Genomic DNA, 12,444 nt, shown 5'->3' on the forward strand with positions numbered 1-12,444 from the left:
CACTTCTCTTGTTTTATGCTGGCATATACTCGTTCTCTTGTTTTATATCTGCACATACTCAATGGGAACCATCCTTCAAAGATGCAAAGCTGACAAGTGACATCCTTCAAAGATGCTAAGTGACATCCTGCTAAGATGTCACCATCACCTGCAAACAGGTTTTCGGAGTCCTCCTGGCCGAAGTAATTCCCTCCACCTCTGATCATCCTTGGCTACTTGAACTTCTGTACTACAACCTTCATTTCCACCTTTCACATTGTAATTATTTCTATCTATGTCTCATTCACTGACTGGATGTGAACTTCTGGAGGGATAGAGAGAAGTCAGGTTCCTTGCTGTGTCCCCATAGGCCTAGTCCTGGGCCAGACACAGGCCTTCCACAAAATATTTGTTTAATGAGGGGCACCTGGATGGCTCAGTCATTAAGCATTTGTCTTTGGCTCACGTTATGAGCCCAGGGTCCTGGGATCAAGCACCACTTTGGGCTCCCTGTTCGGTGGGGAGCCTGCTTCTCCCTCACCCACTCCCACTGCTTGTGTTCCCTCTCTCAGTGTCTCTGTCTGCCAGATAAATAAATAAAATTTTTAAAAATATATATTTGTCTGGGACGCCTGGGTGGCTCAGTTGGTTAAGCAGCTGCCTTCGGCTCAGGTCATAATCCCAGCGTCCTGGGATTGAGTCCCACATCGGGCTCCGTGCTCAGCGGGGAGCCTGCTTCTCTCTCTGTCTCTGCCTGTCACTCTGTCTGCCTGTGCTCACTCTCGCTCTCTCTCTCTCTCTGACAAATAAATAAATAAAATTAAAAAAATATATATATATATATTTGTCTAATGAAACAGAGTAACCAACAGTTCCAAATGAGTCTCCTTTAACCCTACTGAGCTTTCTGCCAACTCGAAATGGCTTAAGCTAAATATGCGGCCTCAATCCAACATTTTCCAGGGCTCTAAACGTGAAAAGTGTTTTTCTTACTCCATCCACTATGGTTTTATCTAGTGCCCTACATCTGTTATACATCTGTTACCATCTAATTTGTTTTCAGAAAAACCAGAGAAGTAACCTTACTATCAATACAAATGAGCTTCCACACCATTTTGCCACAAGTCCTCCACTACAAAACAACTACATACAGACAGTGGTCCGCACATACAAAGGAATACCACTCAACAATACAATACCACTCAACAATACAAGTAACTATTGATACCACAGTACGACATGGATATACTGCCAAATGAGTACGCTGAATAGAAAAAGGCTAACATAGGAGTTCGTTGTATATGACTACTTACACATAAAACACTAGAAAATCCAAACTTATCTATGTTGCTAGAAAGCATATCAGCTGCTGCCTAGGGGTCATGTGAGGAGAAACCAAAGGAAAGGATGGCCAAGGGGTGTGAGGAAAATTTGGGGGGTAATGGCTATGATCAATATCTTGATTGTGACATTGGTTTCATGGGTGCATACACATATCAAAGCATTTAGTTATAGAACTTTAAATATGTATGGCTTATGTAGATTATACCTTGATAAAGCTGTTTTATATTATATATGTATATATACATACATATATAAATATTATAAAATATAATATTTATGTTATATATAAAATATTAAATATAAAATATTATATTTTATAATATTTATATGTAAATATAATACAAATATAAAATAAATATTATATACATACACAATGCATTTCTGCACTAGGGTGTTTAAAATCTCTTCAGGACTATGAAACTGAGTGCCAGATAGTCTTGTCTTGACAATGCAATAATAGAACTTCGTTAAGTAGAAACCAAAACCACAGCATTAAGTGTTTTTCAGTTTTTCAAAATGAGGATTTAACTAAAGTTTTGGGTTTTCTTTTTAAGTGGATCATATTACTCTTCACACAGCCATTTGCTTTATCTCTTGGGAATACAGACCTAATGTTTGTTTTTGTACTTTTCAAGGTATGGATCATTGACTAAGGAACATCGTCAAAACAGAATTTTTTCTAAGTTCCTTCAGATTGCCATTTTGTAAAAACAAACAAAATTGCCATTTTGCGCAATATAACACACAGAAACCAAAGACATAAATTAGTGTTTTGAAAATATGACAAGGGGCACCTGGGTGGCTCAGCTGGTTAAGCGTCAGCCTTCAGCTTGGGTCATGATCCCAGCGTTCTGGGATCGAGCCCCAGGTCAGGCTCCTTGCTCAGTGGGGAGTCTGCTTCTCCCTCTCCCAGTACCCCTTCTCCCGCCCATGTTCTCTCTTTCACTCACTCTCTACCTCTCAGATAAATAAATTTTTTTTTTAAATAAAATAAAATAGGACAGAGTGACTACTCTTTGGGATTATTATTTTCCCAGGGCCAATTCTGACAAGGAGTGTTTGGAGGGCACTGTGCTGTTTGGTTCAGGAAGCAAGCCATAGATGGGGTATCTGCCTTCCCCCCTGTACCCTCAGTGGGCAAGGAACCTGTGTTCTATCTTGCTAGCTGTTTTTGCCATAACGCAACAGAATGACTCCCAAATATCTTGTGATTTGCCAGAAGATGATGCAGCATGTTGGGATGGGAAAAGGGTGTCTCGTTGATTGTGACGGAGTCAGACCCCTGACCTGGCACTTCCGTCCTGGAAAGCTGCTGTCCCAGCTGAAAGCAGCTGATGAATCGCCAACACACACCCCCAGACGCCTGAAGCAGGCCCGGACGCTTGTCAGGACAGCCGGCAGGACCCAAGATTCTGGAATGTTCAGAATATTCAAAAAGGCTCAACTCTGCTTCCCCACCAAGGCCTCATTCCATCAGCAGGGGAGAGCTCTTTGCGTTGACGCTGACACAAGCCAGAGAAACGCTTAATGGTGAAAAGATCTCCCGCAAACTGCTGGATTGTGAAACTCGCCCCGCCCTGGGTTCTGTCGCAATCAGAGCCACAGCTCTGGGGCTCTGTTTTCAGAGGAGACAAACTGTAAGAGACTCTCAACCAAAGGAAACAAACGGAGGGTGACTGGGTGATGGACATTACAGAGGGCCCGTGATGTGATGAGCACTGCATGTCACACACAACTGATAAATTACTGACCCACCCTCTGAAACTAATGATATACTATATGTTGGCTAACTGCACTTAAATAAAAAGAATCCAAGCTACGTGGAAACCCTCAGCAGAAGAGCAAGTGGCATTTTCACCACTGTAGTTCAGAAAAGAAAAAAAAAATTAGGTCCGTATCCCACAATGCTTCAACAGCATCCTTGTTGAGCAGCTGTAGAGAAACAACTTGAAGAAGAAAATCTCTAGAACCTTGTTTTATAATGGATTGTGAGCAAATCTCTTAAAAGATAACTGAATAAAGCCCGTTCGGCAGACCCTGTACAATCACAAATATGTATGAAGCCGGAGAATGTTAGGAAAATTTGAGAGGTCTCCTAGTAAACTCCCTTTCATCAAAATGGCCAGTGTGAGAAGGCTTCAGCTAAACCATCGGTCTCTTTAGCAAATGCCTAGTAAAATACACTACCCTGAAAGGCTGACACTGCAGAGAATAATGTTTAGGCGTATTCCCTAATCTAATATTTTCTTAGTGGAGAGTGAGGAGGAGGGGGAGGGGGGAGAACAGCTGGGTCCTAACACACCCAGAAAAGTTTGCTTCTACAGCATTTTCAAACCAGGGATTTGGTTAGTTTGAACCGCCCCTACTTTTGTTCAGCACACATCACCACTTTAAAACACGAAAGGAAGAAGAAAACTGCTTGGGGAGTTTCATTTTAATCATTTCATTATTTTCCTCCAATAGGAACTGCTGTCACGTGGACAACAACTATGTTCCTCTCTCAAGCTGTCCAGGAAAATTGTTCTCGGTGAGAAGAAGTCAGGCTGGCATCATCTTATCAAGTGGGTCTTTGTTATTTTTAAGTCCAGAAAATAGCTTTATCAAGGACAGAAGCAGCTAATTCTGAGTCATTGAAAAGAAGTCAGTGTTTGTTTGGACCAGCAAAAAGTCAGAAGAACATTTGGGTGACAGTCTGTACGTTGTCTGAACACTGGTACAGTCTGTCAGCTTTAGGTTTTCAAGACCAGTATGTAAAACACTGGGTAACTGTGCTGGACAGTACTTACTGTATTATTCACACTCAGTGACCCTTAGTGACGTCCTGCTGTTATCAAACAGAGCTTCAGAGGACTTTTTCTCGATGCAAAGGGTTAGAGCGCAAAGTGGCTGGCGCAAAGTGGCTGGCGCAAAGGTGGCGGGAGAATGAGTAGAGTTCCCGCAGCTCACGCAACGTGGAAAGTCCCTCTGGCTCTCCGCCCAGCAGCCACGGGCACGCACACACCTGCAGGACCAGTGACCAGGGCCCATCACCCCCGGAACATTTACTTTACATCGTCCATAATCACCGATGAGCATCCCCCAAAGAAACCATTGCTGACTCTGATTCCGAAACACTCTCTAAGTCAACGTCAGTCTGAAAGCTGATTTTACTCTTTTACTTAATTCTTATCTTTGTTTACAGAGTTTATTTCATTTTGTAGCACTTCAGATCTTCTATAACATGCCCAGAAGCGTTAACTTCAAATTCAAAGCCTTCAACGATAAGCCCACCTGAGAAGCAGCAACACTCCAAATGATGACAATAAGGAATGTTCATGAGACTTTCCTGCTAAGTGTACCCTACAGGAGTATGATAGTGCACTCTTCTTTTTACCAAATGGAATCGTTTATTTTTTTTAAACTTATTTGTATTTAAATTCAATTAATTAACATAACGTATTATTGGTTTCAAGGGTAGAGGTCAGTGGTTCATCAGTTGCCTAAAATACCCTTGAGATACCTGGGTGGCTCAGTTGGTTAAGCTGCTGCCTTCAGTTCAGGTCATGATCCCAGGGTCCTGGGATCGAGCCCCACATCGGGCTCCTTGCTCAGGGGTGAGCCTGCTTCTCTCTCTGCTTCTGCCTGCCACTCTGCCTGCTTGTGCTCTCTCTGACAAATAAATAAATAAAATCTTTAAACAAAACAAAACAAATACCCAGTGCTCATTAGATCACATGCCCTCCTTAATGTCCATGACCCAGTTACCCCATCCACCGTGATAGAGCACTTTTAAAAGTTCTGTTAGCTCTGGTACTTCACCAGGAATGTAGAGATGAGGAGAATGTGCCTCAGAGAGGCTGAGGGACTTGCCTAAAGACACACAGCTCCGTGGCAGTAGAGCAGAGCCAGAAGCCAAGATTTCTATTTCCTCTTCCAGAACACATTGGCCACATCAGTCAGTTAGAGGGACTACCTCAGGGGACACCTGCTCCATTTATCTCCTCTTTCCTGACTACCTCAGAATTTTAGTTCATTTACCAAGTGCCAACAGAGAACAGATCAGTGGGGAAAGACCAAATAAAGGGACAAAAAGGGGGTTTAACGAGAAGTTATTGTTTTTAAGACCATAAGCTCTATTTGAATCCCATTAATTTTAATAAGAAAGGTGGAAAATGTAGCCCAGAACCACAAACTTCTTCTAAGACCCCTGTCTCTGTCCTAACTTATCTGGCTGAGCTTGTGATAAGGAAAACACGGCTGTGAAAGGGCTCTACAAACCTAGCATCTGATCTACCAGGAACCTAAGAAGAGGGAAAGAACAAAAGTACAAAGAAGCTTGAAAGGAAGGTCAGAAGATTCTAGGGTAACAAGACAGAGGTAGCCCCGAAAAGCTGGTAAGGAAGGCCAACTGAAGAAGGGGTGAAAGTGCATACGGCTCTGGGGGTCGGGGAACCACCGCTCCAAGCGTGCATTCTCTCCTTCTCCAGACACCAGCTCAGGCTCCCTCAGTTGATTCAAATTACCCTCAAACCCAAGGAGCAAAGCTTTTAACAGCCAACTGATTGCAAGATGTTTAAAAGCTGAAGGAAAAAAAATGACCCTCCAAGCTATACACACAAGAAGCATGTGTTCCAGGTGAATGGAATTCCATTCCTGGAGATGTAGAAACTGTAGAATTTACTCCAGAAGATGTAAGTCCTCATTATTTTCGCAGCCTTAAGTGTTCTTTGTCCAAAAAAAAAAAAAAAAAAAGCTTTTCCTGGTTGAGATTGCTAATAGACAACTTTACTTTACTTCCAACTGAATGACCATCTGCTTCCCCTTGGAATCTGAGAATTAGAGGAGTTCTGGAACTCAGCACTTAGAACTCAACACCTGCTATACATTCACAAATTCTTCTTCTGTGTTATCACAGCGGCACAGGCTCCCCCAGCTGGTCCCACCCAGTTCCTCCTCCAACTGATGAGATTCTTTTAAAGAGCTCATAGGAAAAATTCCACCCCGATGCAACACACCCAAGAGGGGGCAGGAGAAGGGTTGAGTAGATGCTGATAAACCCAAGTCAGTTTGTGGGCACAGAGTAGGAAACCCCGCCCTACAGAGCCTCAGCCCTGAGCTGGTAGCAAAGCGAATGCAGGGAAATAATCCTGCCTTCCAGCTGGGAATCCCCAGATGTCCTTCCCTACAGAGCAGCTGCTCTGCACAAAGGACGCCCCCCAAATGCCTCAAATGCTAACAGAAGTCAGCTGGACTGATGCAGCGGAGTGGGAGGTTAGGGACTATCCAGAATCACTGCCACAGTGCATGAATGATGCAGGAAAGGAAACAATGCCTCGTCCAAGAAGGAGAAGATAGTGCCATTTCCTACCAGCAGTCCACACAAACACCACCACCATGTAGACGGGGATCTAGGAAACCTCAGACCATCGCCCCTCCCTTCCATCTCACCAGGGGTGCCAATGTCCCAGCACCCGCTGTGGCAGGCATCACACTCACCCTCAGGTGTGGGTCCAGACAGCAAGGGACCATGCGGTGTGGAGGGAGAAGAGTCTGAGGCATGGAACTATGACTGGATTTGGATCCAGGATCAACTACTTCCTAACTATGTGACCTTCTGTAGAATGGGGATGATGCCGCTATGGCATCTGAAGATGTAAGGGGTTGAAGGGGCTCCTCTCATTACAGTAATGCGCCCCTGGGAGGTTCTCTCACCCAAGTCAGGCCCTGAGTACTTTATTAAAATAAGACATCAAAAGGACAAGATATGAATGCTGCTGCAGATGTGGAGAAAAGGAAATGCTTGTTCACTGTGGGTGGGAATGTAAATTGGTGCAACCACTATGGAAAACAGCATGGAGGTTCCTCAAAAAGTTAAAAATAGAAGCACCCCATGATCCAGCAACTTCACTTCTTGGTATATATGCAAAGAAAACAAAGACTCGATGTTAAACAGATGTCAGCACCCCATGCTCACGACATGGAAGCAACCTATGTGTCTGCTGACTGATGAGCAGATAAAGAAGTTGTGGTTTATACATACAATGGAATACTATTCTGCCATTAAAAAAAGTCCTACCATGTGAGGATGGAGCTTGAGGGCATTATGCCAGGTGAAGTAAGTCAGAGAAAGACAAATTCTGTATGTCTGTATGTAGACATACATAGTACGCATGTGTATATTCTCACTTATGCATAGAATCTAAAAGAAATACACAAACTCACAGAAAATTCAGATTTGTGGCTAACAGAGGCAAGGGTGGGGTGAGAGAGAACTGGATGAAAGTGGTCAAAGGTGCAAACTTCCCATCGTAACAAAGTTCTGGGGATGTAATGGACGTGAGTGTAGTTAACACTGCTGTATGGTGTATTTGAAATTTGTTAAGAGAGTGGATCCTATGGGTCACATCGCAAGGAAAAAACTTGCCCTTTTTGTTGTGGTTGTTTCCATGAGATGATGGATGTTAACTTCCTGTGACAATCATTTCACAACATATATAAGTCCTTAGGCTATATACCTTAAATTTATGCAGTGCTGTATGTCAATTAAATCTCAATAAAATGGAAAAAATTTTAAGAAAACAAACCGTATAGCATAGTGGACAGTGTGAAAAATTATACAGTCCAATGCATCGAAGCAAATAACCCACACAAACAGTTCTCAATCACTTTTACATGGGAATTGCCTTTTACAAAAGGTGTAATTGTTCTTAATAGTTGAGTACTGGGCAATCTACGAAAGGCACACACTAAAACAAACAAATGCATTCTCCATTGCTATGGGGCCAAAGGCCAGAAGCCCTGGGTTTGCGGGAAGCTCTGCCACTTAGCGTCACATGACCGTAGATAAGTTAGGGAACATCTAGCCTCTGTTTCCTCATTGGCAAGATGAGGACCATGGTTTCCATCTTGAACGGTTGTAGCAAGAATTAAATAACCTCATCTACGGAACAAAAAGCCCTATCGCAGCATCTGACACACAGAAGTTTCTTTTGGTCTCAGAAAAATAATGACTCAAAATGCCCACATACACAAACACCCTCTCTGCCCTAGTTTCACATAACAATGCCCAAATTTGCAATCTGGAATCGAAGGCTCTTCATATATGCAAATGGAGCAATTTAACCCTTCTGGAAAGGCACATGGGCTAAGTCTGTACAGCCCGCTGAGGCTCAGTGCCCAATGACACCACCAGGCACAGATGTTCTCCACTTATTTCTATGGACTTCCCATTAAACCTCGTTTCCTAGCTGACTTCCCCCGTGTCTGAGAGTATGCTCAGCATCTCCCTTGGCTCTCCACTTCCATCTCAGAACACGCAGCATTTTCTCTTTAAGTGATTCTTCACCTGCTTGGCTACTATCAACTCCCTTTTTTCCACCAAAGACTTTGGTCCACATGTGATGCCTGTGTTACCGAGTTTCCTCTTGACCTATTCCCTTAATCTCACACGAACTGCAATGCCTGTCCGCCACTGACCTGACACTGTCCTTTCTGCAGAAGCAAGTTCTTCCTGCTAGCTAAAGCCACCAGTCTCACGGGACCCCTCAATCTATGGACCTCCCCTCCTGAGGTCCCTAAGATGAAGTTTCCTCTTCTAAAGTTGGCTTTGCTCTCTCCTTTCTGGTTCCTCCTTCTCCTTTCTCTCCACCATGCCTAGAAACTCCACTCAGCCCCAGTCCTCCCAAGGCCTTGCTGGTGCACACCTGCCCCTCCCAGGTACTCAGCGGGCCCCAGCTGCCAAACTGCATTCTGGCTCCAAACTCTTGGCCAACCTCCAGCCTCAGGTTCTAAGGATCAAATCCTGATGACCTCACCTGAAAACGACCCCATGAATTGAGAGAAGTGACTGGAACTTCTGGATTCATCAGAAACACCTGGGAAATTCCACGTTAAATAGCCATTCGTTCTCTTTAAGTATAAAGAGGCTCTGACTTCTATCATCCACCAAGCATCAAAATTTAGGACACATTTAGTAGCTGAAAAATAAGGTAAACCATTCCTTTTCTAGCTCTAAAGGAAGAGAAAAAAGTCAAGACTGAATTAACTATTTACATTTCAAAATGTTCAGATTGATCAGCTTAAACAGTCTGTTCTTATTTTTAAAATTTCACACTTACAATGCAGTAACTAAATGTAAAAACAATTGAATTGTTTAGGTGGCTGTTACTGAAGAAAAACACCCAGGTCACTTATTTTGGTTCTATTTAAGAAAACAACAGAAACATCTGTCATTTCTTATAGCAATTTTTGTTGTCCTTCCCACTGGGTGGCAAAAATATGCTCCAACTGCCTTCCATTAACCTGTTGATCTGGAGGTGATTTGCTCCCCACTGACGACAAAGAATCTGTTCCACTGAGTTTTGGTCAAATACAACAATTAAATCATCATTTAATTTTCCAAGCACTAAAATAATTTCAGATAATTTAAAAGAAAAGAAAAACATCTTTTAAATGAAAAGCATGACCTCCCCAAATGAAAAATTCATTTATCTGAGTTGCCACAAGTCTTTAGGTTATAGCAAACCACAAAATGCAGTTCTTGGGTAAAACAAATGAAATGTTCCTGACTAATAATTCTAAGTTTAAGCACATCCATTCAAACCGTGTTGAGTACTTAGTTCATGTCTCTGTCACAATGTAAAAATCTTAATCGGTTCTCCTTTCCCTGACTGCTGCCACGGACTGTGAGGTCTACAAACGGTGGAGTACAGATACAGGCACTATGACAGCGTGCATCCCCTCTGACAAACCCAACTCAGGGAGCTAGGGATTCCACGTCTGCCTGGTTCTCTGTATATTCGAGGGGGGATGTACGTCTCTTCTAGGCCGTTGTTGTTGTTGCTCTTGGCCTACCAGGAATTATCCCTTCCCTTTTTGCAGTTCTCACAACAGCCCAAGTGGAATGATCCAGAGGCGACTTCCACCCCACAAAGCCTGAAGCCTCATCTACCGCCTTCTGAAATAAGATTTCCTGGAGTACAGTTTCAGTCTGTCCCTTTGCTTTGCCAAAGACAGATCCGCCTACTGGCTATTCTTTGCTGTAATGACAACAGTGCCCTAAGACAAACAACTTATTCTTAGGGGAAAACAATTCATTTCAACCATTCCATGTGTTCCCCAACAGCCATTGACTCGCATCAACTCCTCCTCTGATAAGAACTTACACAAAAACACAAAGGATTGCCAGAAGACAACTGAGTGTGTGTGAGGGTAGTTAACAGTATCTATTCCATCGCACTGCTTCCTCTTTGTTTTTTTTTTTAAAGATGATGAAATCTTTATAAGCAAAAAGATGATTAATTCTCATCAAAAAGATGACCATTTTCTCCCAGCAAAGTCTTTGCTGAATCCCCAAATCTAACATTAAAAAAAAAAAAAAAATGACTCACTTTTAAGCAAGTTATTGCTGGGACTTCAGTTTAGAGGGCTATAACGCTGTTAGAGGTCCGTTTTATGGGGCCATTTGGACAAAACTCGTCTTTTTTTAGGACACGGGCAGAACAAACCTCTCAGCTAATCCTACATTTCAACGTTTTTAGCCGTATACATTTTGGAATCTTCTGTGTGTCCCAGCACACACAATATGGATCTAATTAGGTCCAGCTGCCTTATGTTAGTAATAAAATTGCAAGGAAAAAAAAGAGGTGGGGGTGGGGGCTTCGTTCACCCCTCTTATACTCTGGTGATCACAAGCTCTCAAGTCGTGCGCATCCTCTATGTTCACTCTAGGGCAACACACGCTTCTAAAATCCCCCAGCACGCCCGGGACACCGCTCAGCGCTAAGACTTCTCAGCTGCTGAGTTTTCTCTCTCTCTCTGGAAGAGATTTACGGACGGGCTGGAGCCCAACGCTCCGACGCCACCCACCGCCCAAGCCCCGACGCACCCCGCCCGCTCCTGGGCTCAAGGACTTACACCAGCGCCGACGGACAGGGCATCTGGTTCCAGGCACAGTTGTACTGAGCTTGAATAAAACTCTCACTTCCCTCCAGCACAGAGCAGCTCACATTCTTGTTCACGATGTAGGCGCACCAGTTCCTGGGGTGAAGGAGAGAGAGCGAGAAGCCACGGTGTAAAGCCTTAGAACAATGAGGCTGGGGGAGAAGGGGCCAGCCGATGAGAGCCGCGGACCGAGCGAGGCTCGGCAACCCCCGCGTCTCTGCAGAGGCGGGAGCCCCACAAAGCAGCCATCGGAGGGAGCGCGGCTGCGCCTTCGGGGAACGCGCACCTTTAGCCGACAAAAAACGTAAAGAAAAGTGCCTGTGGTCCCAGGGGCTTCAGTAATTCCTGGTCGCCCTGCTCTTCGGGACACTCCCAGCGCCCCGCGGCCCCGGAGGCAGCACTGCTGGAAGGGCTGGCGAGATCCACCGCGCGGTCGGTGGAGCGCACGGCCCTCCCGGGAGGAGGCGCCACCCGGGCAGCCTAAGCGGGACCCCCGGCTGCTGCTCTTCGCCTTCGGCAGAGCAGCTGCGGACCGGGCTGCGGGTAGGGGAGGAGGCTGGGGGCCTAGGGCTCGGTTCCGGGATCCGGGAAAGGGACGGCGCACTTACTTGTTCCTGGCTCCCGGCCGTGCGGGGTGCATGGGCTGCGGGCCGGCGTGGCACAGCCCTGCGCCGCCCAGGGTCAGCAACGCCAGCGCCCAGCGCCAGGACGCACGGGGCCGGGGCCGTGTCCGCTGCCACATTCTGCGCGCGGCGGGCGCGCCCCGCCGGCCGGATCCGGAGCGCTGAGGGTCTAGGCTGGCGCCGCGAGGCTGCGGGCGGACGGGGCGCGGCCGGAGAAGGCAGGAGAGGCTTGGGCGCTTCGCGACGCCCCCACCCGCACTCCGCGGCCGCCCCCTCCGACTTCTCGCTCCCACTTCTCCTTTCCACCCCGTGCGCCCGCGCTTCTTCTCGGTCCCTCAATGACGCACAGGTCCCCCCGGGTGCCGCCCTCTTTATTTCACTTCCCTCTCCGAAACGTGACTCTCCTTCCACCACGGCTCCCTGTCTCCGGTGCCCTTGCCTCTCGGCAGGGGGCTTGGGGTAAAAGGGCTGAAGAGTTTAGGAGAAGGGTCTAAGTTACAGAATTTCCAATTACTCATTCCTTTGGTCTCTTCCCAGAAGAGGAGCAACTCCGCCTCCCACCCTCCAGCAGGCGCGC

General features: G+C 45.6%; 1 protein-coding gene across 1 annotated transcript in view; it reads right to left on the reverse strand.

Moving 5' to 3' along the window:
* EMILIN2 (elastin microfibril interfacer 2) overlaps positions 1–12,202 on the reverse strand; it is a 58,778-nt gene extending 46,576 nt beyond the window's left edge. Inside the window, exons 1-2 of the mRNA XM_046024065.1 lie at positions 11,853–12,202; positions 11,218–11,340 (exon numbers count right to left, since the gene is read on the reverse strand). Coding sequence (XP_045880021.1) covers positions 11,218–11,340; positions 11,853–11,986 — 257 coding nt within the window. The 5' untranslated portion in view covers positions 11,987–12,202. The remainder of the gene's footprint in view (positions 1–11,217; positions 11,341–11,852) is intronic.
* Positions 12,203–12,444: the final 242 nt, after the last annotated feature.

Source organism: Meles meles, chromosome 12 (assembly GCF_922984935.1).
Source record: "Meles meles chromosome 12, mMelMel3.1 paternal haplotype, whole genome shotgun sequence".
Taxonomy (NCBI): Eukaryota; Metazoa; Chordata; class Mammalia; order Carnivora; family Mustelidae; genus Meles; species Meles meles.